Raw genomic sequence first — 26648 nt, 5'->3', positions numbered from 1 at the left:
AGAGAGAAACAGAAAGAGAGAAACAGATAGAGAGAAACAGAAAGAGAGAAACAGATAGTGAGAGAAACAGATAGAGAGAGAGAGAAACAGATAGAGAGAGAGAGAAACAGAAAGAGAGAAACAGATAGAGAGAGAAACAGAGAGAGAGAAACAGAGAGAGAAACAGAGAGAGAAACAGAGAGAGAAAGAGAGAGAGAAACAGATAGTGAGAGAAACAGAAAGAGAGAAACAGAGAGAGAAACAGAGAGAGAAACAGAAAGAGAGAAACAGATAGTGAGAGAAACAGATAGAGAGAGAGAGAGAAACAGAGAGAGAAACAGAGAGAGAAACAGAGAGATAAACAGATAGAGAGAGAAACAGATAGAGAGAGAAACAGATAGAGAGAAACAGATAGAGAGAGAAACAGATAGAGAGAGAAACAGAGAAACAGAATAGAGAGAGAAACAGATAGAGAGAGAGAAACAGAAACAGAAAGAGAGAAACAGAAACAGAAAGAGAGAAACAGAAAAGAGAGAGAAACAGAAAGAAAGAGAGAAACAGAAAGAGAGAGAAACAGAAAAGAGAGAAACAGAAAAAGAGAGAAACAGAAAGAGAGAAACAGAAACAGAAAAGAGAAACAGAAAGAGAGAAACAGAAAGAGAGAAACAGAAAGAGAGAAACAGAAAGAGAGAAACAGATAGAGAGAAACAGATAGAGAGAGAAACAGAAACAGAAAGAGAGAAACAGAAACAGAAAGAGAGAGAAACAGAAAGAGAGAGAAACAGAAAGAGAGAGAAACAGAAAGAGAGAGAAACAGAAAGAGAGAGAAACAGAAAGAGAGAAACAGAAAAGAGAGAAACAGAAACAGAAAGAGAGAAACAGAAACAGAAAGAGAGAAACAGAAACAGAAAGAGAGAAACAGAAACAGAAAGAGAGAAACAGAAAGAGAGAGAAACAGAAAGAGAGAGAAACAGAAAGAGAGAAACAGAAACAGAAGAGAGAGAAACAGAAACAGAAAGAGAGAAACAGAAACAGAGAGAAACAGAGAAACAGAAACAGAAAGAGAGAGAAACAGAAAGAGAGAGAAACAGAAAGAGAGATAAACAGAAAGAGAGAGAAACAGAGAGAGAGAAACAGAAAGAGAGAGAAACAGAAAGAGAGAGAAACAGAAGAGAGAGAAACAGAGAGAGAGAAACAGAGAGATAAACAGAAAGAGAGATAAACAGAAAGAGAGAGAAACAGAAAGAGAGAGAAACAGAAAGAGAGAGAAACAGAAAGAGAGAGAAACAGAAAAGAGAGAGAAACAGAAAGAGAGAGAAACAGAAAGAGAGAGAAACAGAAAAAGAGAGAAACAGAAAGAGAGAAACAGAAAGAGAGAAACAGAGAGAGAGAAACAGACAGAAAGAGAGAAACAGAAAGAGAGAACAGAAACAGAAAGAGAGAAACAGAAAGAGAAACAGAAAGAGAGAAACAGAAAGAGAGAAACAGAAGAGAGAGAGTGAGAGAAACAGAAAGAGAGAGTAACAGAACAGAGAGAGAAACAGAAAGAGAGAGTAACAGAGAGAGAAGAGAAACAAAGAGAGAAACAGAAAGAGAGAAACAGATAGAGAGAAACAGAAAGAGAAACAGAAAGAGAGAAACAGAGAGAAAGAGAAACAGAAACAGAAAGAGAGAGAAACAGAAAGAGAGAGAAACAGAAAGAGAGAAACAGAAACAGAGAGAAACAGAAAGAGAGAAACAGATAGTGAGAGAAACAGATAGAGAGAGAGAGAAACAGATAGAGAGAGAGAGAAACAGATAGAGAGAGAGAGAAACAGATAGAGAGAGAGAGAAACAGATAGAGAGAGAAACAGAAAGAGAGAAACAGATAGAGAGAGAAACAGAAACAGAAAAAGAGAGAAACAGAAAGAGAGAAACAGATAGTGAGAGAGAGAAACAGAAAGAGAGAAACAGATAGAGAGAGAAACAGAAAGAGAGAAACAGATAGAGAGAAACAGATAGAGAGAAACAGATAGAGAGAGAAACAGAAACAGAAAGAGAGAAACAGAAACAGAAAGAGAGAAACAGAAACAGAAAGAGAGAAACAGATAGAGAGAGAAACAGAAACAGAAAGAGAGATAAACAGAAACAGAAAGAGAGATAAACAGAAAGAGAGAGAAACAGAAAGAGAGAAACAGATAGAGAGAAACAGATAGAGAGAAACAGAAAGAGAGAAACAGATAGTGAGAGAAACAGATAGAGAGAGAGAGAAACAGATAGAGAGAGAGAGAAACAGAAAAAGAGAGAAACAGAAAGAGAGAGAAACAGAAGAGAGAGAAACAGAGAGAAACAGAAAGAGAAGAGAGAGAGAAACAGATAGTGAGAGAAACAGAAAGAGAAACAGAGAGAGAAACAGAGAGAGAAACAGAAAGAGAGAAACAGATAGAGAGAGAGATAAACAGAGAGAGAGAGAAACAGAGAGAGAGAGTAACAGAGAGAGAAACAGAAAGAGAGAGTAACAGAGAGAGAAACAGAAAGAGAGAGAAACAGAAACAGAAAGAGAGATAAACAGAAAGCGAGAGAAACAGATAGAGAGAAACAGATAGAGAGATAAACAGAAAGAGAGAGAAACAGAAACAGAAAGAGAGAAACAGAAACAGAAAGAGAGAAACAGAAACAGAAAGAGAGAGAAACAGAAAGAGAGAGAAACAGAAAGAGAGATAAACAGAAAGAGAGAGAAACAGAAAGAGAGAAACAGAAAGAGAGAAACAGAAACAGAAAGAGAGAAACAGAAACAGAAGAGAGAAACAGAAACAGAAAGAGAGAAACAGAAACAGAAAGAGAGAAACAGAAACAGAAAGAGAGAAACAGAAAGAGAGAAACAGAAAGAGAGAGTAACAGAGAGAGAAACAGAAAGAGAGAAACAGATAGAGAGAGAAACAGAAACAGAAAGAGAGAAACAGAAACAGAGAGAGAAACAGAAAGAGAGAGAAACAGAAAGAGAGAGAAACAGAAAGAGAGAGAAACAGAAAGAGAGAGAAACAGAAACAGAAAGAGAGAAACAGAAAGAGAGAAACAGAAAGAGAGAGAAACAGAAAGAGAGAGAAACAGAAAGAGAGAAACAGAAACAGAAAGAGAGAGAAACAGAAACAAAGAGAGAAACAGAAACAGAAGAGAGAAACAGAAACAGAAAGAGAGAAACAAACAGAAAGAGAGAGAAACAGAAAGAGAGAGAAACAGAAAGAGAGAGAAACAGAAAGAGAGAGAAACAGAAAGAGAGAGAAACAGAAAGAGAGAGAAACAGAAAGAGAGATAAACAGAGAGAGAGATAAACAGAGAGAGAGAGAAACAGAGAGAGAGAAAGAGATAAACAGAGAGAGATAAACAGAAAGAGAGATAAACAGAAAGAGAGATAAACAGAAAGAGAGATAAACAGAAAGAGAGAGAAACAGAGAGAGAGAGAAACAGAAAGAGAGAGAAACAGAAAGAAAGATAAACAGAAAGAAAGAGAAACAGATAGAGAGAGAGAGAGAAAACAGACAGAGAGCGAAACAGAAAACAGATAGAGAGCGAAACAGAAAACAGAAACAGAAAACAGAGAGAGATAAACAGAAAGAGAAACAGAGAGAAAACAGATAGAGAGCGAAACAGATAGAGAGAGAAACAGAAAGAGAGATAAACAGAGAGAGAAACAGAAAGAGAGAGAAACAGATAGAGAGATAAACAGAGAGAAACAGAGAGAGAAACAGAAAGAGAGATAAACAGAGAGAGATAAACAGAGAGAAACAGAAAGAGAGAGAAACAGAAAGAGAGAGAAACAGAAAGAGAGAGAAACAGAAAGAGAGAGAAACAGAAAGAGAGAGAAACAGAAAGAGAGAGAAACAGAGAGAGAAACAGAAAGAGAGAGAAACAGAAAGAGAGAAACAGAAAGAGAGAAACAGAAAGAGAGAAACAGATAGAGAGAGAAACAGAAACAGAAAGAGAGATAAACAGAAAGAGAGAGAAACAGAGAGAGAAACAGAAAGAGAGAAACAGATAGAGAGAAACAGAAAGAGAGAGAAACAGATAGAGAGAGAGAGAGAGAGAGAAACAGAGAGAGAAACAGAAAGAGAGAGAAAGAGAAACAGAGAGAAACAGATAGTGAGAGAAACAGAAAGAGAGAAACAGAGAGAGAAACAGAGAGAGAAACAGAGAGAGAAACAGAGAGAGAGAGTAACAGAGAGAGAAACAGAAAGAGAGAGTAACAGAGAGAGAAACAGAAAGAGAGAGAAACAGAAACAGAAAGAGAGATAAACAGAAAGAGAGAGAAACAGATAGAGAGAAACAGATAGAGATAAACAGATAGAGAGAGAAACAGAAAGAGAGAGAAACAGATAGAGAGAGAAACAGAAAGAGAGAGAAACAGATAGAGAGAGAAACAGAGAGAGAAACAGAAAGAGAGAGAAACAGAAAGAGAGAGAAACAGAAAGAGAGATAAACAGAAAGAGAGATAAACAGAGAGAGAGAGAAACAGAGAGAGAGAGAAACAGAAAGAAAGAGAAACAGAGAGAGAGAGAGAGAAAACAGACAGAGAGCGAAACAGAAAACAGATAGAGAGCGAAACAGAAAACAGAGAGAGCGAAACAGAAAGAGAGAGAAACAGAAAGAGAGAGAAACAGAGAGAAACAGAAAGAGAGAGAAACAGAAAGAGAGAGAAACAGAAAGAGAGAGTAACAGAAAGAGAAACAGAAAGAGAAACAGAAAGAGAGATAAACAGAGAGAAACAGAAAGAGAGAGAAACAGAAAGAGAAACAGATAGTGAGAGAAACAGAAAGAGAAACAGAAAGAAAGAGAAACAGATAGAGAGAGAGAGAAACAGAAAGCAGTGACAGTGGAACAAATGTTTGTAAGGCTTGTTGGTCCTCAATCAAGCTGTGGGCCTAGCCTGGGTGCTTTGTCATCATCTTCCTCAGGGTGTGTGACCCTTGGCCTAGACTGATTTATGGATTTTGTGGTATGCAAAGTGTGTGTGTGTGTGTGTGTGTGTGTGTGTGTGTGTGTGTGTGTGTGTGTGTGTGTGTGTGTGTGTGTGTGTGTGTGTGTGTGTGTGTGTGTGTGTGTTAGGGGTGACTGTCAGGTATGCATGATATATTAGTCATATATCTGTATTGGCAGATAAATGTCAGGTAAGTTTTAAGTCCCAAAGTGTATTTGCCATGTGCACAGGATAGAACAGGTGTAAAACAGTACAGTGACATTCTTACCTTGAGACCTCTTTCCAACAATGATGACAACAAATATATATATGTTGTTGTTGTTGTTGATATTGATATATATATATATATATATATATATAAACTACAATGTGAGGTAAAGACACACGCGAATGCAAGTATATACAGGTCAGTGTCAGTACCTTAATCAATGTGCAGGAGTGGTGTGTTTACACATAAAAAGTGACTGGTAGAAGGATATACATGTAAACATGGCTGAAAAGTGACTGGTAGAAGGAATATATAAATACGTATGGTAATATACTAGTGGTATACTAGTGGCTCTGGATAAGAGCGTCTGCTAAATGACTTAAATGTAAATGTAATGTAAATGTAATATACACTAGCAGTCAGAAGTTTTAGGACACCTACTGATGGGGTTTTCTTTATTTTTTACTATTTTCTACATTGTAGGATAATAGTGAAGACATCAAAACTATGAAATAACACATATGGAATCATGTAATATCCCCCAAAAAGTGTTCTCTTTGCTTATTTGAGCTGTTCTTGCCACAATAGGAAATTGGTCTTTTACCAAATAGGGGTATTTTCTGTATACCATCCCTACCTTGTCACAACACAACTGATTGGCTCCAATGCATTAAGAAAGAAACCAATTCCACAAATTCACTTTGAATTGAAATGCATTCCAAGTGACTACCTCATGAAGCTGGTTGAGAGAAGGCCAAAAGTGTGCAAAGCTGTCATCAAGGCAAAGGGTGGCTATTTGAAGAATATGAAATATAAAATATATTCTGATTTGTTTAACACTTTTTTTGGTTACCACATGATTCCATATGTGCTATTTCATAGTTTTGATGTCTTCACTATTGTTATACAATGTAGAAAATAGTAAAAATAAAGAAAAACCCTTGAATGAGTAGGTGTTTTAAAACTTTAGACCGGTAGTGATACATGTAAACAGGAGTACTAGTGACCAGTAGCAGAATAAATGGATCAATACTATCGGTAATGGAATTGGTAATGGCAATCAATGGACAGCAGCGTAATGGAGTAATTACATCTAATCAATAATCATTTTAGCAGCAGTGTAGGTTGTGTATGAGTGGGTAGATGGGCACAGAGTCAGTGTGGAGAGTCTGTGGCAGTAGTTGTTAGCCATTTAACACTCTTATGGTCGGGGGATTGAAGCTGTTTAGGAGTCTATTTTGGTGTCTATTTGTCTGAGCCTTGATGCACTGGTTGCGCTTGCCGGATGGGAGCATGGAGAACAGTCCATGTCGGGCGGCTAGAGACTTTGGCAATTTCTCGTGCCTTTCTCAGATACCGCCTGGCGTGTATGTCCTGGGTGGCTGGCGGCTCACCCCCAGTGATGCGCTGGGCCGTACTACCACCCTCTATAGGGCCCTCTGGTCGAGGGCGGTGCAGTTGCCATACCAGACAGTGATACAACCAGTCAGGATGCTCTCGGTGGTGCAGCAGGATCTGAGGGTCCGTGCCAAATCATTTCAGCCTCCTGAGGGAGAAAAAGGGGGTTGACGTGCCTTCTTTACGACTGTACCGGTGTGAGAGAACCATGATAAGTCCTCAGTGATGTAGACACTCTTGACCCTCTTCACTGCGGCCCAGTTGATGTGGATGTGGTTGTGGTTGTGGTTGTGCATCCACCCCTATTTCCTGATGTTCACGATCAGCTCCCCACTGGGCACACACTGGTTGAATCAATGTTTTTTTCCCACGTCATTTCAATTAAAATATGTTGAACCAACGTAGAATAGACGTTGAATTGACGTCTGTGCCTTTGTCTTGCTGACGTTGAGTGAGAGGTTGTTGTCCTGGCACCATGCTGCCAGTTCTCTGACCTCCTCCCTGTATGCTGTCTCATCGCTGTTGGTGATCCCACCACCGTCGTGTCGTCAGCAAACTTGATGATGGTGTTGGAGTTGTGCTTAGCCACGCAGTCGTGGGTAAACAGGAAATACAGGAGGGGGCTAAGTACCCACCCCTGGAGGGCCCCTGTGTTGAGGGTCAGCGTGACGGATGTGTTGTTGCCTACCGGCCTGTCAGGAAGTCCAGGATACAGTTGCAGAGGGAGGTATTCAGTCCCAGGGTCCTAAGCTTGGTGACAAGCTTAGAGGGCACTATGGTGCTGAACGCTGAGCTGTAGTCGAGGAACAGCATTCTCACAGGTATTCCTCTTGTCCAGGTGGGAGAGGGCAGTGTGGAGAGCAATTCAGATTGCATTGTCTATGGTTCTGATGGGGCGGTATGCAAATTGGAGTGGGTCTAGCATGTCTGGGATAATGTAGTTGATGTGTGCCATGACCAGCCTTTCAAAGCACTTCATGATTACAGATGTGAGTGCTGCAGGGTGGTAGTCATTTTGGCATGAAGCCTTAACAGTTCTTGGAAACAGGAATGATGGTGGTCAACTTGAGACGTGGGGATATCAGTTATATTGGTATTGTCAAATCATTGTTCGAAATGCACAATATATCTGTCATGTTGGTATTGTCAGATAATACTCAGGTAAGCACAATATATCTGTCATGTTGGTATTGTCAGATAATACTCAGGTAAGCACAATATATCTGTCATGTTGGTATTGTCAGATAATACTCAGGTAAGCACAATATATTCGTCATCTTCGTATTGGCAGATGATTGTCAGGTATGTACAATATACTAGTCATATCAGCAGATGTGTAAAAATATCTATGCTATAATTAACGGTCCAGATTTCCATATTGGTGCAATTTCTTCTATAGTATGCGTATGCGTGTGTGTGTGTGTGTGTGTGTGTGTGTGTGTGTGTGTGTGTGTGTGTGTGTGTGTGTGTGTGTGTGTGTGTGTGTGTGTGTGTGTGTGTGTGTGTGTGTGTGTGTGTGTGTGTGTGAGTGAGTGAGTGAGTGTGAGTGTGTGAGTGTGTGTGAGTGAGTGAGTGAGTGAGTGAGTGAGTGACTGGACGGTGACAGGACACACTCACCACTCCCTCCATGTCTGTCATTTCGGGTGGGGCCAGCATGGACTGCACCATGAACTTGTGTTTGCTTTTCTCGTTGGGGTCGTAGTCGAAAGGCTGCAGCATCACTGGGAGAAGGGCACAGCAGAAAGAAACATAAATATACATACAGAATTGTGTTCCTTAGGCACAAAACTGAAGAAACCTGAAAGAGGAGGGGCCTGCCTGGACCTGTCCATTAAGAAACCCTGATTTTCGTTTTGCATTTCAAAATGTTTTGCTATTGTTTGCCCTAGGTCTATGAGCTTTGGGACAGCAGAGCGTCTCTATAGCGGAGTGGTGCTTATATATGATCCCTTACCAGACAATAGCAAAGTTGTCTGGTGGGTGAAAAGAATATGACTGTTGAAAATGTGGATGTTCAAAGTCAATGAGCGTTATAGGGATAGTGCGAGATTTTGTTAATTGGATGTCTCTGCGTGCAGTTTGATTGAAGTTGCTAACTTGCGTTAGCGTAATGGCTGGTAGTCCATGGGATCAGACTTCCACAAACTCCCATTCATTGCGCTAACGCTAGTTAGCAATCACTCACGAAACTACCTTCAACTTCAATAAAATGCATGCTTTTGTCAGCACATTCTCCTAATTCTGTGTTTCAGTTGAAGTACTCTGATTTTAAGGAGATTTATTAACAAGTATTCAAACGATAAACGATGTGGTACCCTATTCCTGTTATAGGGCATAAAGGCTCTGGTCAAAAGTAGTGCACTATAATAAAGGGAATGGGGTGCCATTTGGGGATGTGATATATTCATGTTACCATGACTGCAAAACATTGACGGATCTACATAACTCATCACTGATGGCAATTTTTCGAACAGCTTCAATGTTTTTCACTTTAACATTACAAATTGCCCTAATAAAAAACAGGTGTGTCTGAAAATGATTTTACCCATCGTCTCTTCACATCATCCAATCAAGTGTTATTTGATGTCATTCCAATGACCAAAAGGTATTTTCAAGCTGTTCAAATGATTTACAATGATCACTTTCTTATGTTGGCGTCTCCACTGCTCTGGCAGGGAATAAAATGGGTATTGATGGGTAATCTTTTTCCTCATATTCATTACTGTTTTAAGAGGAGCGCGTTTGGACTCAAAGGGGCTGCGCGTTTAACATCAATACCGACTGTGGGAGTGATTTTGGGGGAGCTATGGCTAACTTTCATTCAAAACAAATGACCTCTTCATTTCAAAGCCAGTGCTAGCGCTCTCAGATGTGGCGAACTAGGACGGCTCTCGTATATGGCACATGCCAATTCTCTCCGGAGTACAAAAAACTTCACAAGTGTTCTTGTATGCCATTACGGCAATCAAGCAAGTTCAATATTGCAAACCAAAAACAGACGGCTGAAACAGATTGACATCCTGTTGCAGTCAGACCCAATTTGCGCAGCCATCCACCCTGGGTCCAAAGGGAAGGAAAACATGTACGTTCTTGGAGGGTCATTAAATAACCTAAAATAAGCCCCAAATTTGTCAAAAAATATTTTTCAAAACTCACACGCTTTGAATGACATAACTAAACCAGTCCTGACAGCTCCTTTTTATCCTGTGATATATTATGGACACCTTCATATGGGGGATAACGTTCCTAATATTCAGAGAAGTTAATTGTAGTAAAACAGAAAATTATTTGCTTGTTTTTCCTTACTGGTTGTTGATTAAATAGAGCTATTAGAAGAGGGAGAGTTGGGAGTGCTTAAATGATTGGGTCCATGGGGACTAAACTATGGAATTATTATCCATATCAACCTAAGTCTGCTAGTGGATCCATTCACAAAGGAAAGACAGAGGGAGGCCATGACTACTGCTAAATACCACAAGCTACAACTGAGAGAACAAGGGCCCCAAGCACTCTGAAAGCTATAGTGAGAGACTGAGAGAACAAGGGCCCCAAGCACTCTGAAAGCTATAGTGAGAGACTGAGAGAACAAGGGCCCCAAGCACTCTGAAAGCTATAGTGAGAGACTGAGAGAACAAGGGCCCCAAGCACTCTGAAAGCTATAGTGAGAGACTGAGAGAACAAGGGCCCCAAGCACTCTGAAAGCTATAGTGAGAGACTGAGAGAACAAGGGCCCCAAGCACTCTGAAAGCTATAGTGAGAGACTGAGAGAACAAGGGCCCCAAGCACTCTGAAAGCTATAGTGATTGACAGAGAAAAAGGGCCCCAAGCACTCTGAAAGCTATAGTGATAGGATTGTATGGTTAGACCTATAGGCTACTTCCAGCATTCCAGCAGAGATTAGTATATACAGTGGGGCAAAAAAGTATTTAGTCAGCCACCAATTGTGCAAGTTCTCCCACTTAAAAAGATGAGAGGCCTGTAATTTTCATCATAGGTACACTTCAACTATGACAGACAAAATGAGGGAAAAAAAATCCAGAAAATCACATTTTGCCCCACTGTATAGCACTTTTGCCCCTGAAAGTGCCCTTAAACTAAAAAGGGGTCCCCTAAGTGGAAGAAGTCTTGTGCATAAATTATATTGTTAGCTTAGCTAAGGATTGTGTGCTTTCAAGAGTTAAGAAATTGATTGAATTACCATTTGTACTGTATAGCAATAATTCATATGCAGTTCAAGAATAAATATCCAAAACTCTGTAATGTTCCTTAGTGGTTTCTTGAGACACACCATCTCAATGAACCCCTGGTGAGCATTAGAGTTGTGGATATTTCTTCCTTCAAGTAATTTCCCATCCAAATGGAGTGAGATGATTCATGAAGCAACATCATCACTCTAGATACTGATCTACATCTTGATCGGGAGATTGGATCTCTCACAACAATAATGTGGACCAATAATGTGGACCAATAATGTGTCCTGAGGAAAAAGATGGCAAAACATTGGCCAGCCAAAAAGAAAGGAATTGCCTAAGCTTTTTCTATAGAATGTTGAAATGACTTGAGGGCTTAAAACTCCTTCAATTTGTTGACACAAGGCCCCTCTCGGTGCTTTCGAGAGCTCTATAGTTTCTAGGGCTGGGAATTGCCAGGGACCTCACGATACGATATTAGCACGATACGATATGTATTGCGATTCTCACGATTCTATGTGTATTGCGATTCGATACTGCGATTGTATTGCGATTTGATGTTACAAACATATTGCTCACTATGTGTCTGTTGCAGAGGGGCACGAGAGAGACATGAGAAAACAAAAAATTAGTTGGGAAATAAAAAGGGCTGAAACCATGTTACAATATGTAACTGTATCGATCCCCCAATCACTAATATTTTATCATAAAACAGCAGCACAATACCAATCAAGTTGAGCATCTCTGTGGTGTGCGTTTAACATATAACGTTTTGTGGGGGTTAACCTAAGCTTTAAAAGCACAGTGTGTGTCTCCAACTGAGCCTGCAAATGACACATTAGGGATTTTAGATATACTTTGGCAAAGTATTCCCTTTCGGTCTAGGCAAAGTGAATTTCCACATTGCCTTTTGTGCTAATCTGTTTACAATTAGAGAGAAAATCTTCTGTTGGAGGAGAAGGGCTGTGGCTGTCTGAACCCGGGGTTCTTTGTCGCCCACTACAGATTCCCTTGGTGACTCGAAGTGTGGCCTGAAACTGAATCCAGCCAGTGAAAATGGAGCTGGTGGCAGCAAATAGCCACGTTAGTGGACTCAGGAAACACTAGCCAGGTCCTGTCTCCCTCAAAGAGCAGTCCCGGGGTGAGAACACAGCTGTTGGTCCAAGGGGGGCAGAGAGAGAACCCCATTTCAAGCCAACAGAAAGCATACGGTCTGCATACTATTCTGCAGAACTGCCTGGACTTCTCAACTGATTTGACAAAATACTACTTTACATAAATACCTCATGTACACATTATTTCTCCAATGATTTGATTCTAAGAGGTGCAGGGATGTCACAATTTTGGTCTGAAAATGGGTTATATTGCCTCGCTGTCACAATCTGTCCAAAAGCATTTCTCTATCTGTCGTTTTCCTATGCTCTCCTACTGTCTAGCTGTTTATTTATTTTTTAACCTTTACTTAACTAGGCAAGTCAGTTAAGAACAAACTCTTATTTTCAATGACGTCCTAGGAACAGTGGGTTAACTGCCTGTTATTAGTGGGCTTGATGTGGTGAAGAGAATGTATATTACTGCAGGGGTTGCCATTAAGCTCTTAAAGGCACTTGCCCATCAGGCAAGTCCAGTTAATGTTTTACTTTCCCAAAGGTCATGGCCACTTGCCCCAAAAATGTAAATGGTCTGTTACATGGACAATGGTTAAAATGGCAAGTACCTTTCATTTTAATATTGTTTGAATGCGCCAGCACACTTATGACAACATTCAAACCCAATTTTTTGAATAACTTGCATGCAATTCTGTAAGGAAGTTCCATTACTTAGACAGACTTTTGTTGAAAAGGGTTACACAGTACCAGTCAAAAGTTTGGACACACCTACTCATTCAAGGGTTTTTCTGTATTTTACTATTTTCTACATTGTAGAATAATAGTGAAGACATCAAAAATAGATGAAAATAACACATTGAATCATGTAGTAACCAAACAAATTGTTAAACAAATCAAAATATATTTATAATTGAGATTCTTCAAAGTAGCCACCCTTTGCTTTGATGACAGCTTTGCACACTCTTTGCATTCTCTCAACCAGCCTCATGAGGTAGTCACCTGGTATGCATTTCAATTAACATGTGTGCCTTGTTTCTTTCCTTCTTAATGCATTTGAGACAATCAGTTGTGTTGTGACAAGGTAGGGGTGGTATACAGAATATGGCCCTATTTGGTAAAAGATCAAGTCCATATTATGGCAAGAACAGCTCAAATAAGCAAAGAAACGACAGTCCTTCATTACTTTAAGACATGAAGGTCAGTCAGTCTGAAAAATGTCAAGAACTTTGAAGGTTTCTTCAAGTGCAGCCACAAAAACCATCAAGCGCTGTGATAAAACTGGCTCTCATGAGGACCGCCACGGGAAAGGAAGACCCCCAGAGTTACCTCTGCTGCAGAGGAGAAGTTCATTAGTTACCAGCATCAGAAATTGCAGCCCAAATAAATGCTTCAAAGAGTTCAAGTAACAGACACATCTCAACATCAACTGTTCAGGAGACTGTGTGAATCAGGCCTTCATGGTCGAATTGCCACAAAGAAACCACTACCTTTACTTTAATATCCCCCTTTCCCAATCCCTTGCTAAAGGACACCATCCTGTAGCACAAACTCCAAAAGGTTCTGGGACACTAAAGTCCATGGAGAATAAGAGCACCTCCTCCCACCTGCCCACTGCACTGAGGCTAGGAAACACTGTCACATCTACGATAATCGAGAATTTTAATAAGCATTTTTCTATGGATGGCCATGCCCTACCTGGTCAACAGCTCTGCACCCCCCCCCCCCCCACAGCAACTTGCCCAAGCTTCCCCCATTTCTCCTTCACCCAAATCCAGATAGCTGATGTTCTGAAAGAGCTGCAAAATCTGGACCCCTACAAATCAGCTGGGCTAGACAATCTGGACCCTCTCGTTCTAAAATTATCCGCCACAATTGTTGCAACCCCTATTACTAGCCTGTTCAAACTCTCTTTCGTATCGTCTGAGATCCCTAAAGATTGGAAAGCTGCCGCAGTCATCCCACTCATCAATGGGGGAGACACTCCAGACGCAAACTGTTACAGACCTATATCTATCCTACCCTGCCTTTCTAAAGTCTTTGAAAGCCAAGTTAACAAACAGATCCCTGACCATTTTGAATCCCACCATACCTTCTCCACTATGCAATCTGGTTTCCGAGCTGGTCATGGGTGTACCTCAGGCACGCTCAAGGTCCTAAACGATATCATAACTACCATCGATAAAAGACAATACTGTGCAGCCGTCTTCATCAACCTGGCCAAGGCTTTCGACTCTGTCAATCACCCCATTCTTATCAGCAGACTCAACAGCCTTGGTATCTCACAAATGACTGCCTCAACTGGTTCACCAACTACTTCTCAGAGTTCAGTGTGGCAAATTGGAGGGCCTGTTGTCCGGACCTGTGGCAGTCTTTGGGGGTGCCACAGGGTTCAATTTTCGGTCCGACTCCTTTCTCTGTATACATTAATGATGTCGCTCTTGCTGCTGGTGATTCTATAATCCACCTCTACGCAGACGATACAATTCTGTATAATTCTGGCCCTTCTTTGGACACTGTTAACTTGCTCCTACCTGACACGCAGGCGTCCCATCTAGACATCTGGAAATGCAAATGCGCTACGCTAAATGCTAATAGCACTCGTTAAAACTCAAACGTTCATTAAAATACACATGCACGGTATTGAATTAAAGCTACACTCGTTGTGAATCCAGGCAACAAGTCAGATTTGTATAATGCTTTTCGGCAAAAGCATGAGAAGCTATTATCTGATAGCATGTAACACCCCAAAAGACCCGAAGGGGACGTAAACAAAATAATTAGCATAGTCGGCGCTACACAAAACGCACAAATAAAATATAAAACATTCATTACCTTTGACCATCTTCTTTGTTGGCACTCCTAGATGTCCCATAAACATCACTATTGAGTCTTTTTTTTGATTAAATCGGTCCATATATAGCCTAGATATCGATCTACGAAGACTGTGTGATCAACGAAAAAAATAGCGTTTTATAATGTAACGTCATTTGTTTAATTAAAAAAGTCAACGATAAACTTTCACAAAACACTTCAAAATACTTTTGTAATGCAACTTTAGGTATTAGTAAATGTTAATAAGCGATCAAATTGATCACGAGGCGATGTATATTCTATAGCTGTACGTCTGGAAATAATGTCCGGGTAAATCTCAACCAAAATATCCGGTCAGAGACCGGAAGAACTGCGCTGTCTTGTGTCTGTTTGACCAAGAAACAAATCGTAGGCAAATGACAAGACTGTTGACACCGTGTGGAAGCTGTAGGTATTGCAACCTCGGCCCCATTTAATGTGGTTCACGTTTAACAATTGGTTGAAGTGGCGCATGGATATATTTTCCCATTTTCAGTGATCAGATTTTCCTGCACTTTTCGATGAAACGCACGTTCTGTTATAGTCAAAGCCGTGATTTAACCAGTTTTATAAACGTCTTAGTGTTTTCTATCCACACATACTAATCACATGCATATACTATATTCCTGGCATGAGTAGCAGGGCGCTGAAATGTTGCGCGATTTTTAAGAGAATGTTGGAAAAGTAGGGGGTAGGAGTAACAGGTTATTAACAAACCTCCAAACGAGCTTCTTCTGTGGCCGCCAACTGCTCTTAAATGCAATTAAAACTAAATGCATGCTCTTCAACCGAACGCTGCCCGCACCAGCCCGCCTAGCATCACTACTCTGGACGGTTCTTACTTAGAATATGTGGGCAACTACAAATACCTAAGTGTCTGGCTAGACTGTAAACTCTCCTTCCAGACTCACATTAAGCATCTCCAATCCGAAATTAATTCTCGGCTTCCTATTTCGCAACAAAGCATCATTCACTCATGCTGTCAAACATACCCCCGTAAAACTGACCATCCTACCGATCCTTGACTTCGGCGATGTCATTTACAAAATAGCCTCCAACACTCTACTCAGCAAATTGGATGTAGTCTATCCCAGTGCCATCCGTTTTGTCACCAAAGCCCCATTTCCTACCCACCACTGCGACCTGTATGCTCTCAATTAATAATTCATGTTCGTTGCCAAACCCACTGGCTCCAGGTCATCTATAAATCTTTGCTAGGTAAAGCTCCGCCTTATCTCAGCTCACTGGTCACCATAGCAGCACCCACCCGTAGCACACGCTCCAGCAGGTATATGTCATAGGTCATCCACTGAGCCAACTCCTCCTTTGGCTGCCTTTCCTGCCGATGACTGGAACAAATGGCAAAAACCACTAAAGCTGGAGTCTTATATGTCCCTCACTAAATTTTAGCATCAGCTGTCAGAGCAGCTTACCAATCATTGCACCTGTACACAGCCCATCTGTAAATAGCCCACCCAACTATCTCATCCCCATATTGTTATTTCTTTGCTCCTTTGCACCCCAGTATCTCCACTTGCACATTCATCTTCGGCACATCTATCAGACGAGTGTTTAATTGCTAAACTGTAAATATTTTGCCACTATGGCCTATTTATTGCCTTACCTCCCTGATCTTACTACATTTGCACACACTGTATATAGATTTTTCTATTGTGTTATTGAATGTATGTTTGTTTATCCCATGTGTAACTGTGTTGTGTCCCACTGCTTTGCTTCATCTTGGCCAGGTGCAGTTGTAAATGAGAACTTGTTCTCAACTGACCTACCTGGTTAAATAAAAGTGAAATAAATAAACATTTAAAAAAGATATTGCTCGTGTTTCTTGGCCCAAGCAATGTACATTAGACTGGTGGAAATCTGTCCTTTGGTCTGATGAGTCCAAATTTGAGATTTTTGGTTCCAACCGCTGTGTCTTTGTGAGACGCAGAGTAGGTGAATGGATGATCTCTGCATGTGTAGTTCCCACCGTGAAGCATGGAGGAGGTGTGATGGTGCTTTGCTAGTGAAACTGTCTGTGATTTATTTAGAATTAAAAGGCACACATAACCAGCATGGCTACCACATCATTCTGCAGCGATACGCCATCCCATCTGGTTTGGGACTTTCATTTGTTTTTCAACAATCTCCAGCCAACAATCTCCAGGCTGTGTAATGGCTATTTGACCAAGAAGGAGAGTGAAGAAGTGCTACATCAGATGACCTGACCTCCACAATCACCCGACCTCAACCCAATTGAGATGGTTTGGGATGAGTTGGACCGCAGAGTGAAGGAGAAGCAGCCAACAAGTGCTCAGTATATGTGGGAATTACTCTGTCAAGACTGTTGGAAAAGCTATCCAGGTGAAGCTGGTTGAGAGAATGCCAAGAGTGTTCAAAGATGTCATCAGCGCAAGGGTAGCTACTTGCGTTTATATTTTTGTTCAGTGTATATGATGGTGAGTATAGACAGTATATGACTAGAAAAGGTTTGTACAGCAGTAGTTATATAGGATTATGCGGGACTTGAATACAGTCGTGGCCAAAGGTTTTGAGAATGACACAAATATTAATTTGCACAAAGTCTGCTGCCTCAGTGTCTTTAGATACTTTTGTCAGATGTTACTATGGAATACTGAAGTATAATTACAAGCATTTCATATGTGTCAAAGGATTTTATTGACAATTGCATGAAGTTGATGCAAAGAGTCAATATTTGCCGTGTTAACCCTTCTTTTTCAGGACCTCTGCAATCCACCCTGGCATGCTGTCAACTTCTGGGCCTCATCCTGACTGATGGCATTCCATTCTTGCATAATCAATGCTTGGAGTTTGTCAGAAATTGTGGGTTTTTGTTTGTCCACCCGCCTCTTGAGGATTGACCACAAGTTCTCAACGGGATTAAGGTCTGGGGAGTTTCCTGGCCCAAAATATCGATGTTTTGTTCCCCGAGCCACTTAGTTATCATTTTTCATCTTATGGCAAGGTGCTCCATCATGCTGGAAAAGGTGAGAGAGCCCACTCACTTGGTTGAGAAGCAACCCCACACATGAATGGTCTCAGGATGCTTTACTGTTGGCATGACACAGGACTGATGGTAGCGCTCACCTTTCTTCTCCGGACAAGCTTTTTTCCGGATGCCCCAAACAATCAGAACATAACATAACATAACATTCTGGAGTATATGCAAATTGCCATCATATAAACGGAGGCAGCAGACTTTGAAAATTTATATTTTTGTCATTCTCAAAACATTTGGCCTTGACTATACATATGAAGTGTGTAAAACTATATGAACATTCGGAAAGTATTCAGACCCCTGGACTTTTTCCATATTTTGTTACATTACAGCCTTATTCTAAAATGGACTATATAGTTTATTTTCATCATCAATCTACACATAATACCCCATAATGACAAAGCAAAAACAGATTTTTTAAATGTTTTGCAAAAAAAAGTAAATAAAGTGGAATATCACATTTACATAAGTATTCAGACCCTTTACACGGAACCCAAACCGGCTGCACACTTGCGCCATCTGTGTGCTATCGTGCATACATTTATTTTGTCCCCCTACACCAAACGCGATCACGCAGGTTAAAATATCAAAACAAACTCTGAACCAATGACATTAATTTGGGGACAGGTCGTAAAGCATTAAATATGTAATGCTATTTAGCTTGTTAGCTTTCACTTTCTAGCTAATTTGTACTATTTAGCTAGCTTGCTGTGGCTAGCTAATTAGTCCTGGGATATAAACATTGAGTTGTTATTTTACCTGAAATGCACAAGGTCCTCTACACTGACAATTAATCCATGCATAAAATGGCCAACCGAATCGTTTCAAGTCATCTCTCCTCTTCCAGGCTTTTTAATCTTTGAACTTCTATGGTGATTGGCATCTACACTTTCATAGTATTACCACGACAACCGGCAAAACATTTCATCTTTCCATCACCAACATTGGTATAACCTATGAGGAGATGGCGCGTGGGTACCTGCTTCTATAAACCAATGAGGAGATGGGAGAAGCAGGACTTGCAACGCGATCTGCGTCAGAAATACAAAGGAGTTCTATTTTAGCCCTTGGCAACGCAGATGCTCGTTGGCGCGCGCGAGCAGTGTGGGTGCAATAATTTAATTACATGGATTTCTCTATATTTATTTTGAGTCACACACGTGATGTGTCTGGTCAGCATGTTACTCAGTACTTTGTTGAAGCAGCGATTATAGCCTCAAGTCTTCTTGGGTATGACGCTACAAGCTTGGCATGCCTGTATTTGGGGAACTTCTCCCATTCTCCTCTGCAGATCTTCTCAAGCTCGGTCAGGTTGGATGGGGAGCGTTGCTGCATAGCTATTTTCAGGTCTCTCCAGAGATGTTTGATCAGGTTCAAGTCTGGGCTCTGGCTGGGGCACTCAAGGACATTCAGAAACTTGTCCCGAAGCCACTCCTGCATTGTCTTGACTGTGTACTTAGGATCGTTGTCCTGTTGGAAGGTGAACCTTCACCCCAGTCTGATGTCTTGAGGGCTCTGGAGCAGGTTTTCAACAAGGATCTCTCTGTACTTTGCTCCGTTCATCTTTCCCTTGATCCTGACTAGTCTCCCAGTCCCTGCCACTGAAAAACATTCCCACAGCATGATGCTGCCACCACCCTGCTTCACTGTAGGGACGGTGCCCTGTTTCTTCCAGATGTGACGCTTGGCATTCAGGCCAAAGAGTTCAATCTTGGTTTCATCAGACCAAAGAATCCTGTTTCTCATGGTCAGTCCTTTAGGTGCCTTTTGGCAGCGGGCTGTCATGTGCGTTTTACTGAGCAGTGGCTTCCGTCTGGCCACTCTACCATTAAGGCCCGATTGATGGAGTGCTGCAGAGGTGGTTGTCCTCCTGGAAGGTTCTCTCCACAGAGGAATGCTGGAGCTGTCAGAGTGACCACCTGGTTCTTGGTCAAGTCCCTTCTTCCCCAATTGCTCAGTTTTACTGGGCGGGGAGCTTTAGGAAGAGTCTTGGTGGATCCAAACTTCTTCCATTTAAGAATGATGAAGGCCACTGTGTTCGTCGGGACCTTCAATGCTGCTGAAATGTTTTGTTACCCTTACCCAGATCTGTGCCTCGACACAATCCTGTCTTGGAGCTCTACGGACAATTCCTTCGACCTCATGGTTTTTGCTCTGACATGCACTTTCAACTGTGGAACCTTATATAGACAAGTGTGTGCCTTTTCAAATCATGTGCAATCAATTGAATTTACCACATGTGGAGTCCAATCAAATTGTAGAAATATCTCAAGGATGATAAATGGAAACAGCTACATTTCAAGTCTCATCGCAAAGGGTCTGAATACTTATATAAATAAGGTATCAGTTTAATTTTTTAAAATACATTTGCAAAACCTGTTTTCACTTTGTCATTATGGGGTATGGTGTGTAGATTGAGGAAAATGTTTTATTTAATACATTTTAGAATAAGGCTGTAACGTAACAAAATGTGGAAAGAGGGGAATGAATAGATTCCAAATACACTGTAAACATTATTAAAGTGACCAGTGCTCATGGGGCAGCAGTCTCTAAGGTGCATATTTGTTTCCTTACATTGAAAACAGTCTACGGAGAAGGAGAGACTGCAATCCACACTCAATTCCTTCAACAAGGATTTCTGAAAAACCTGGGAACGTTGGGAAAGTTTCTGGAATTTTGCGATGAGATACACAATATGATACTTAGGCCTACCTGAGACGTTGATTGAGGTGCCGGCGTCGAGGACGCCGCTGTTTGGCCGGACGCAGTAACGGCGCGGGGCTGTCGTCTTGACTTTGAAGCACACATTCCTGTCTGTAGGGTTGGCGAGCTTTAGGGTGGTGTTGACCACATCCGAGAAGGGACCTGTAGAGGGAGAACAAGGTCCCAAAAAGGAAAAGGGTTAGAGAAGCTGGAGCCTCCATCTTTTTATTATTATTATTATTTTTTAATCAAACCTAAATATATACTGGGATTTAGACTGACAATAGGCGACTTCACAGACAACAGGCTTTACAGACGTGGGCCTAAAAGGGACAATCTGCAGTTGCTACACAAATGTTTGGACTTAAATTAATGATGTACCCATTGATTCTTGAAGAAAATAACATATTAATTAATGCCTCATGAGCATAGATACACTGTCATCAGAACCCAAAATATAAGCTGTTTACCAGAGGAAGGGATGGACTTTGTTATTGTTTCAATTGCCGATTGGCCCTTTAAAAAAGGTAGATTCAATAATGACATCATTGTACACAGTTGGGCAACTTCCTGATTAAAGAAATGAACAACAACACAATACAAATCTGGATTTGCCCAAAGGGGTCATGATTCACATCTACTTGCTTTGAGACAATGAGAGACGGACAAATCAGCTAGTCTACTTTTAAAACCTATGCTGAAGACCGCCAGGCAGGTTACAGACACCTGGGATTCCAATCACCAGACTTTCACATTCCATACCCCCTGGGGTTCCAATCACAAGGCTATCACATTCCATATCACCTGGGATTCCAATCACCAGACTATCACATTCCATACCCCCTGGGGTTCCAATCACCAGACTTTCACATTCCATATCACCTGGGGTTCCAATCACAAGGCTATCACATTCTATATCACCTGGGGTTCCAATCACAAGGCTATCACATTCTATATCACCTGGGGTTCCAATCACAAGGCTATCACATTCTATATCACCTGGGGTTCCAATCACAAGGCTATCACATTCCATATCACCTGGGGTTCCAATCACAAGGCTATCACATTCCATATCACCTGGGGTTCCAATCACAAGGCTATCACATTCCATATCACCTGGGGTTCCAATCACAAGGCTATCACATTCCATATCACCTGGGGTTCCAATCACAAGGCTATCACATTCCATATCACCTGGGGTTCCAATCACAAGGCTATCACATTCCATATCACCTGGGGTTCCAATCACAAGGCTATCACATTCCATATCACCTGGGGTTCCAATCACAAGGCTATCACATTCCATATCACCTGGGGTTCCAATCACAAGGCTATCACATTCTATATCACCTGGGGTTCCAATCACAAGGCTATCACATTCTATATCACCTGGGGTTCCAATCACAAGGCTATCACATTCCATATCACCTGGGGTTCCAATCACAAGGCTATCACATTCCATATCACCTGGGGTTCCAATCACAAGGCTATCACATTCCATATCACCTGGGGTTCCAATCACAAGGCTATCACATTCCATATCACCTGGGGTTCCAATCACAAGGCTATCACATTCCATATCACCTGGGGTTCCAATCACAAGGCTATCACATTCTATATCACCTGGGGTTCCAATCACAAGGCTATCACATTCTATATCACCTGGGGTTCCAATCACAAGGCTATCACATTCCATAACACTGGGATTGATGGTCGGTAACGCTGACAGAAAGAGAGTGTACAAAATTGCCACAAGCAGACAGACTAATGCATGTGAAAGCTGAGAAAACATGCTGAGCTAATCAAATGAAGTTACTGAATCAGCACATCAAAAGGCATGTGCGGAGGTCTGTCATGTGCCGGATCGCCATTTCAGAATGAGGAAATGATTTGAAGAAATAGAGGGAAGTTACAATACAAAAATCAGGCTTAAGGCGATGCACATTAAGTAACATAGAGGAACACATCCTAAGGACAACAAGTCTGAATACTAATCCAAGGTTTAGGAGGCCTACTTTTGAGCTATGCTTTTGAGTGGGGACATCTATGAACTGTATTAGTTAATGACCCACATGCAGACGTGTAGGCCTATTCACTGAAAGGGCAGTAAGGCCTAATTGATACCGTCAAATTATCATCTGGAGCAAGGCTTCATCCACATGCGTTTGAGGTGTATGGACGTTGACACATTAGGTCAGATGCCAACACCAAAATAGAACCCCAGACTTGGTTATAGCCTGAACCAAAACACAGTTGCCTCTACTAACCTCAGTCTGGGGTCGTTCCATCTGATTTAAATCCCTTTGACTGCACCCTTTTTGATGTGAATGAAACCTTCCATACATGTTTTTCCCATGGTAGAAGTGGTTAGAAAGGGACTTTTTGGACATGAATGCCAAAACACTCAAAGGTTCTCAAAGTTGACCCATTTTGCATACCCCACCATGTTGTCATCACTGAAAGAGACAAACGGTTGAATTTGATATAATTGTATAGGTTACAAACAGGGTTGTCAAACTATTCTGTGATTTCTTGAAAAAAAATAATAATAAAAAGTCATTTTTTAACCTTTAATGTTAATGATCTAAAAAGGCGTAAACTTAGATTTTTCTAATTTTCACAAATGTTGTACTGTAGCTTAGACTCTTTCATATCATCTTAGGTGTTTGTGTTTTTTATTTTATTTTATTTCACCTTTATTTAACCAGGTAGGCTAGTTGAGAACAAGTTCTCATTTGCAAACCTGGCCAAGATAAAGCATAGCAGTGTGAACAGAACACAGAGTTACAGCCATCGGTTGAGACACAGCATTCTCCTGAATACAGGGTGGCTGTCATTTCAATCATATAGAATTCATAGAATGGGCCTATCCTTTCAGACCACTGCAATTTAGCTGGTACACCATTGACATATATACATTTAATTGAAACTTTAACTTACAATTACTACCAGAAACATGGCCGTCGGTCCATCCACGGTCGAATGTCAAATTGAATGGGAATATCTATTCCATTATCTATATTTTTGTTTCCATAGGGTTCTTATGGAGGATTAACAGTCTAATTTATAACAATGGATAATCCCACTTAAATCAATATTCTCTGATGTGTGGATCTCCAACCATCTTTGTGGTACCATTTGAAAGTTTAAACAAATATTTTACTCACATACTTACATGACACCCACCCTGTATTCAAGAGTATGCTGTGTCTCAATCGATGGCAGGCACAACACAAACACCTCAAATGATGTAACAACAGACGACGCTACAACACATATAAAGATGACAGGTTTTATTTAGTTTTTTTGCGAGTTCCAGTGGGTAGAGCGTTGGACTAGTAACCGGAAGGTTGCGAGTTCAAACCCCCGAGCTGACAAGGTACAAACCGGTCGTTCTGCCCCTGAACAGGCAGTTAACCCACTGTTCCTAGGCCGTCATTGAAAATAAGAATTTGTTCTTAACTGACTTGCCTGGTTAAATAAAGGTTAAAAAATGGTTTTATTGGTTTTATTAAAAGGTCCATTGCTATCTCAATATCAAATCATTTCTGGGTAACAATTGAGTACCTTACTGTGATTGTTTTTAATTAAAATGGTCAAAAAAAAGAAACAAATAGCTTCTCAGCAAATAGCAATTTGGGAGTGGTCAGGGGAAAACTGAAAACTAGCTGTTATTAGTCATTTTGAATAAGTAGAGCAGCTGATGCAATTAAGGCCATGGCTAATTTAGAAATATAATAATATAATAATAACATGTCATTTAGAAGATGAGATGAAAGCATATATCGTTGGGCCCTATATCCAGGTGCAGTTCCCTTAATTGCTCGGTTGTAGTGAATCAAGTCTTTGTTAAACATTTTTTATTTTAAAACACCAGAGTGGGCTTAATATGAGGGCAGGTTTTCTTTTACTTCTAAGAAAGGATTGGCTACCAGTATTACTGTCACTAATGGCTCTCGTTCTACAGATCTATAAAAACAAAGTGGCCTTTAAACTGACAGCCTAGATTAAACATATAGTTTAGCCTACTAGGTTCAGCTCACAAAACATCTAAGAGGAGAAGGCATAGACCTTCTTAGAGCAGCGTTTCCCAAACTCGGTCCTCAGTGACACTACACAGCTGATTCAAATGATCAAAGCTTGATGATTCGTTTATTGTTTGAATCTGCTGTGTAGTACTAGTGCAAAAACCAAAATGTGCACCACTTTTAAGTTTAAGAAACCCTGTTCTAGATGAACTGGAAATAAATTACTTCAGTGCCACAGGGACAATAATTTGGTATGTTTAACCTATTAGGCCTATCAATAAGAAAAGAAGCCTAAACGTAAACAACAGCCTGGGCCTAGTAGACCTATCTAAAGGAAAGCAGGGTTTGGAGGAAATAGGAAACTATTGGTTGGGGGAGGAGAATTGGGAAGGACGTAGCTGGCTGTGAGGGTCAACCAACCAGGTGTGGTGCAAATATATTTGTATGATTTTTTAAAATGTATATATATATATATATATATTATTTTTTTTTAAACTTTAAACCCTTTTTCTCCCAAATTTCGTGATTCCCAAATTGGTAGTTACAGTCTTGTCCCATCGCTGCAACTCCCGTACAGACTCGGGTGAGGCGAAGGTTGAGAGCGTCCTCTGAAACAGGACCCCGCCTAGCCGCACTGCTTCTTGAAACACTGCTCGCATAACCTGGAAGTCAGCTGCATCAATGTGTCAGAGGAAATAATGTACTGCAGACGCCCAGACCCACCACAAGGTGTCGCTTGAGCACGATGGGACTTCCTGGCCAGCCAAACCCTCCCCTAACCTGGACGATACTGGACCAATTGTGTGCCACCTCATGGATCTCCTGGTCACGGCCAGCTGTGACACAGCCTGGGATCGAACCCGGGTCTGTAGTGACGCCTCAAGCACTGCGTGCTTAGACTGCAGCGCCACTCGGGAGGGCCGTAGGCCTATATTTTTACAGGTTTATTTCATTTGGTCAAAACTGTGTGGAATACCTTGAATCACTGAGGGCTCCAATTACCTTCAATTTGCTTCTAATAATCTCTAATTGTCTAGTCAAGGTAGGCTAATGGCTGTCCTTGAAGAACAAGTAGACATGAGGCACCAGGGGAATGGAAGGAACACTACTTGCCTCAAGTCCCTGCAACCAACCATGGCCTGGTTTCCCAAAAGCATTCATCATTAGAAATCATTGTTAAATCTCCAAGCGGTTTCCCAAAAACCATTGTTACTGAAGTTGCACTTGAAAGCGCTCGTTATTTACCAACTGCCTCAGACCACTCATAGAACAGCTAAGATGCTTGTTTGCCCTTCCACATCACTTTATTCATAAAAGATCTCAGCTAAATGTAAAATTAAGATCTTATCGTCTCTCTATCGTCTCTGTGACTTCTTCAGAATGAAGTTGACTACAAATACAAAGTTGCCAAAGTCTTTGCAATTGTTACAAATACGTGAAGGATAAACATATGCTTTAAAAACTGCATTAAAAGATATAGGCTACATGGGCCCATATATTTCAATCATAATGAAATCAATTTCATGTTTAATCAATTGAAATCTATTTCGCCAATACTGCAATGTTTGCATATTCAGACCCCTTGAACTTTTCCACATTGTTACATTACAGCCTTATTCTAAAATGTATTAAAATGCCCCCCCCCCCTCATCATTCTACACACATTACCCCATAATGATAAAGCAAAAACAGTTTTTTTGTAAACAGAGGAACTCTGGAGCCCAGTCAGAATGACCATCGGGTTCTTGGTCACCTCTCTGACCAAGGCCCTTCTCCGATTGTTCAGTTTGGTGGGGCGGCCAGCTCTCGGAAGAGTCTTGGTGGTTCCAAACTTCTTTCATTTAAGAATGATGGAGGCCATTGTGTTCTTGGGGACCTTCAATGCTGCAGAAATGTTTTGGTACACTTCCTCAGGTCTGTGCCTCGACACAATCCTGTCTTGGAGCTCTACGGACAATTCCTTTGACCTCATGGCTTGGTTTTTGATCTGACATGCACTGTCACCTGTGGGACCTTATATAGTCAGGTGTGTGCCTTTCCAAATCATGTCCAATCAATTGAATTTACCACATGTGGAGTCCAATCAAATTGTAGAAACATCTCAAGGATGATAAAAGACTTGAAGATTGCTATTCAAGAATGGGGGGAAAAACACCCAAATCCATATGTGCAAAGCTGATCCAGACATACCCAAGACGACTCAAAGCTGATCC

The 26648-nt window shown here is 41.0% G+C and overlaps 1 protein-coding gene across 1 annotated transcript in view; it reads right to left on the bottom strand.

Moving 5' to 3' along the window:
- LOC124026016 (vesicle-associated membrane protein-associated protein B-like) overlaps nucleotides 1–26648 on the bottom strand; it is a 49898-nt gene that overhangs the window by 16538 nt on the left and 6712 nt on the right. The window contains exons 2-3 of the mRNA XM_046339214.1: nucleotides 20417–20569; nucleotides 8157–8260 (exon numbers count right to left, since the gene is read on the bottom strand). Coding sequence (XP_046195170.1) covers nucleotides 8157–8260; nucleotides 20417–20569 — 257 coding nt within the window. The remainder of the gene's footprint in view (nucleotides 1–8156; nucleotides 8261–20416; nucleotides 20570–26648) is intronic.

This window comes from Oncorhynchus gorbuscha, linkage group LG03 (assembly GCF_021184085.1).
Source record: "Oncorhynchus gorbuscha isolate QuinsamMale2020 ecotype Even-year linkage group LG03, OgorEven_v1.0, whole genome shotgun sequence".
In the NCBI taxonomy this organism is placed as follows: Eukaryota; Metazoa; Chordata; class Actinopteri; order Salmoniformes; family Salmonidae; genus Oncorhynchus; species Oncorhynchus gorbuscha.
This window is presented reverse-complemented; position numbering and strand designations above follow the sequence as displayed.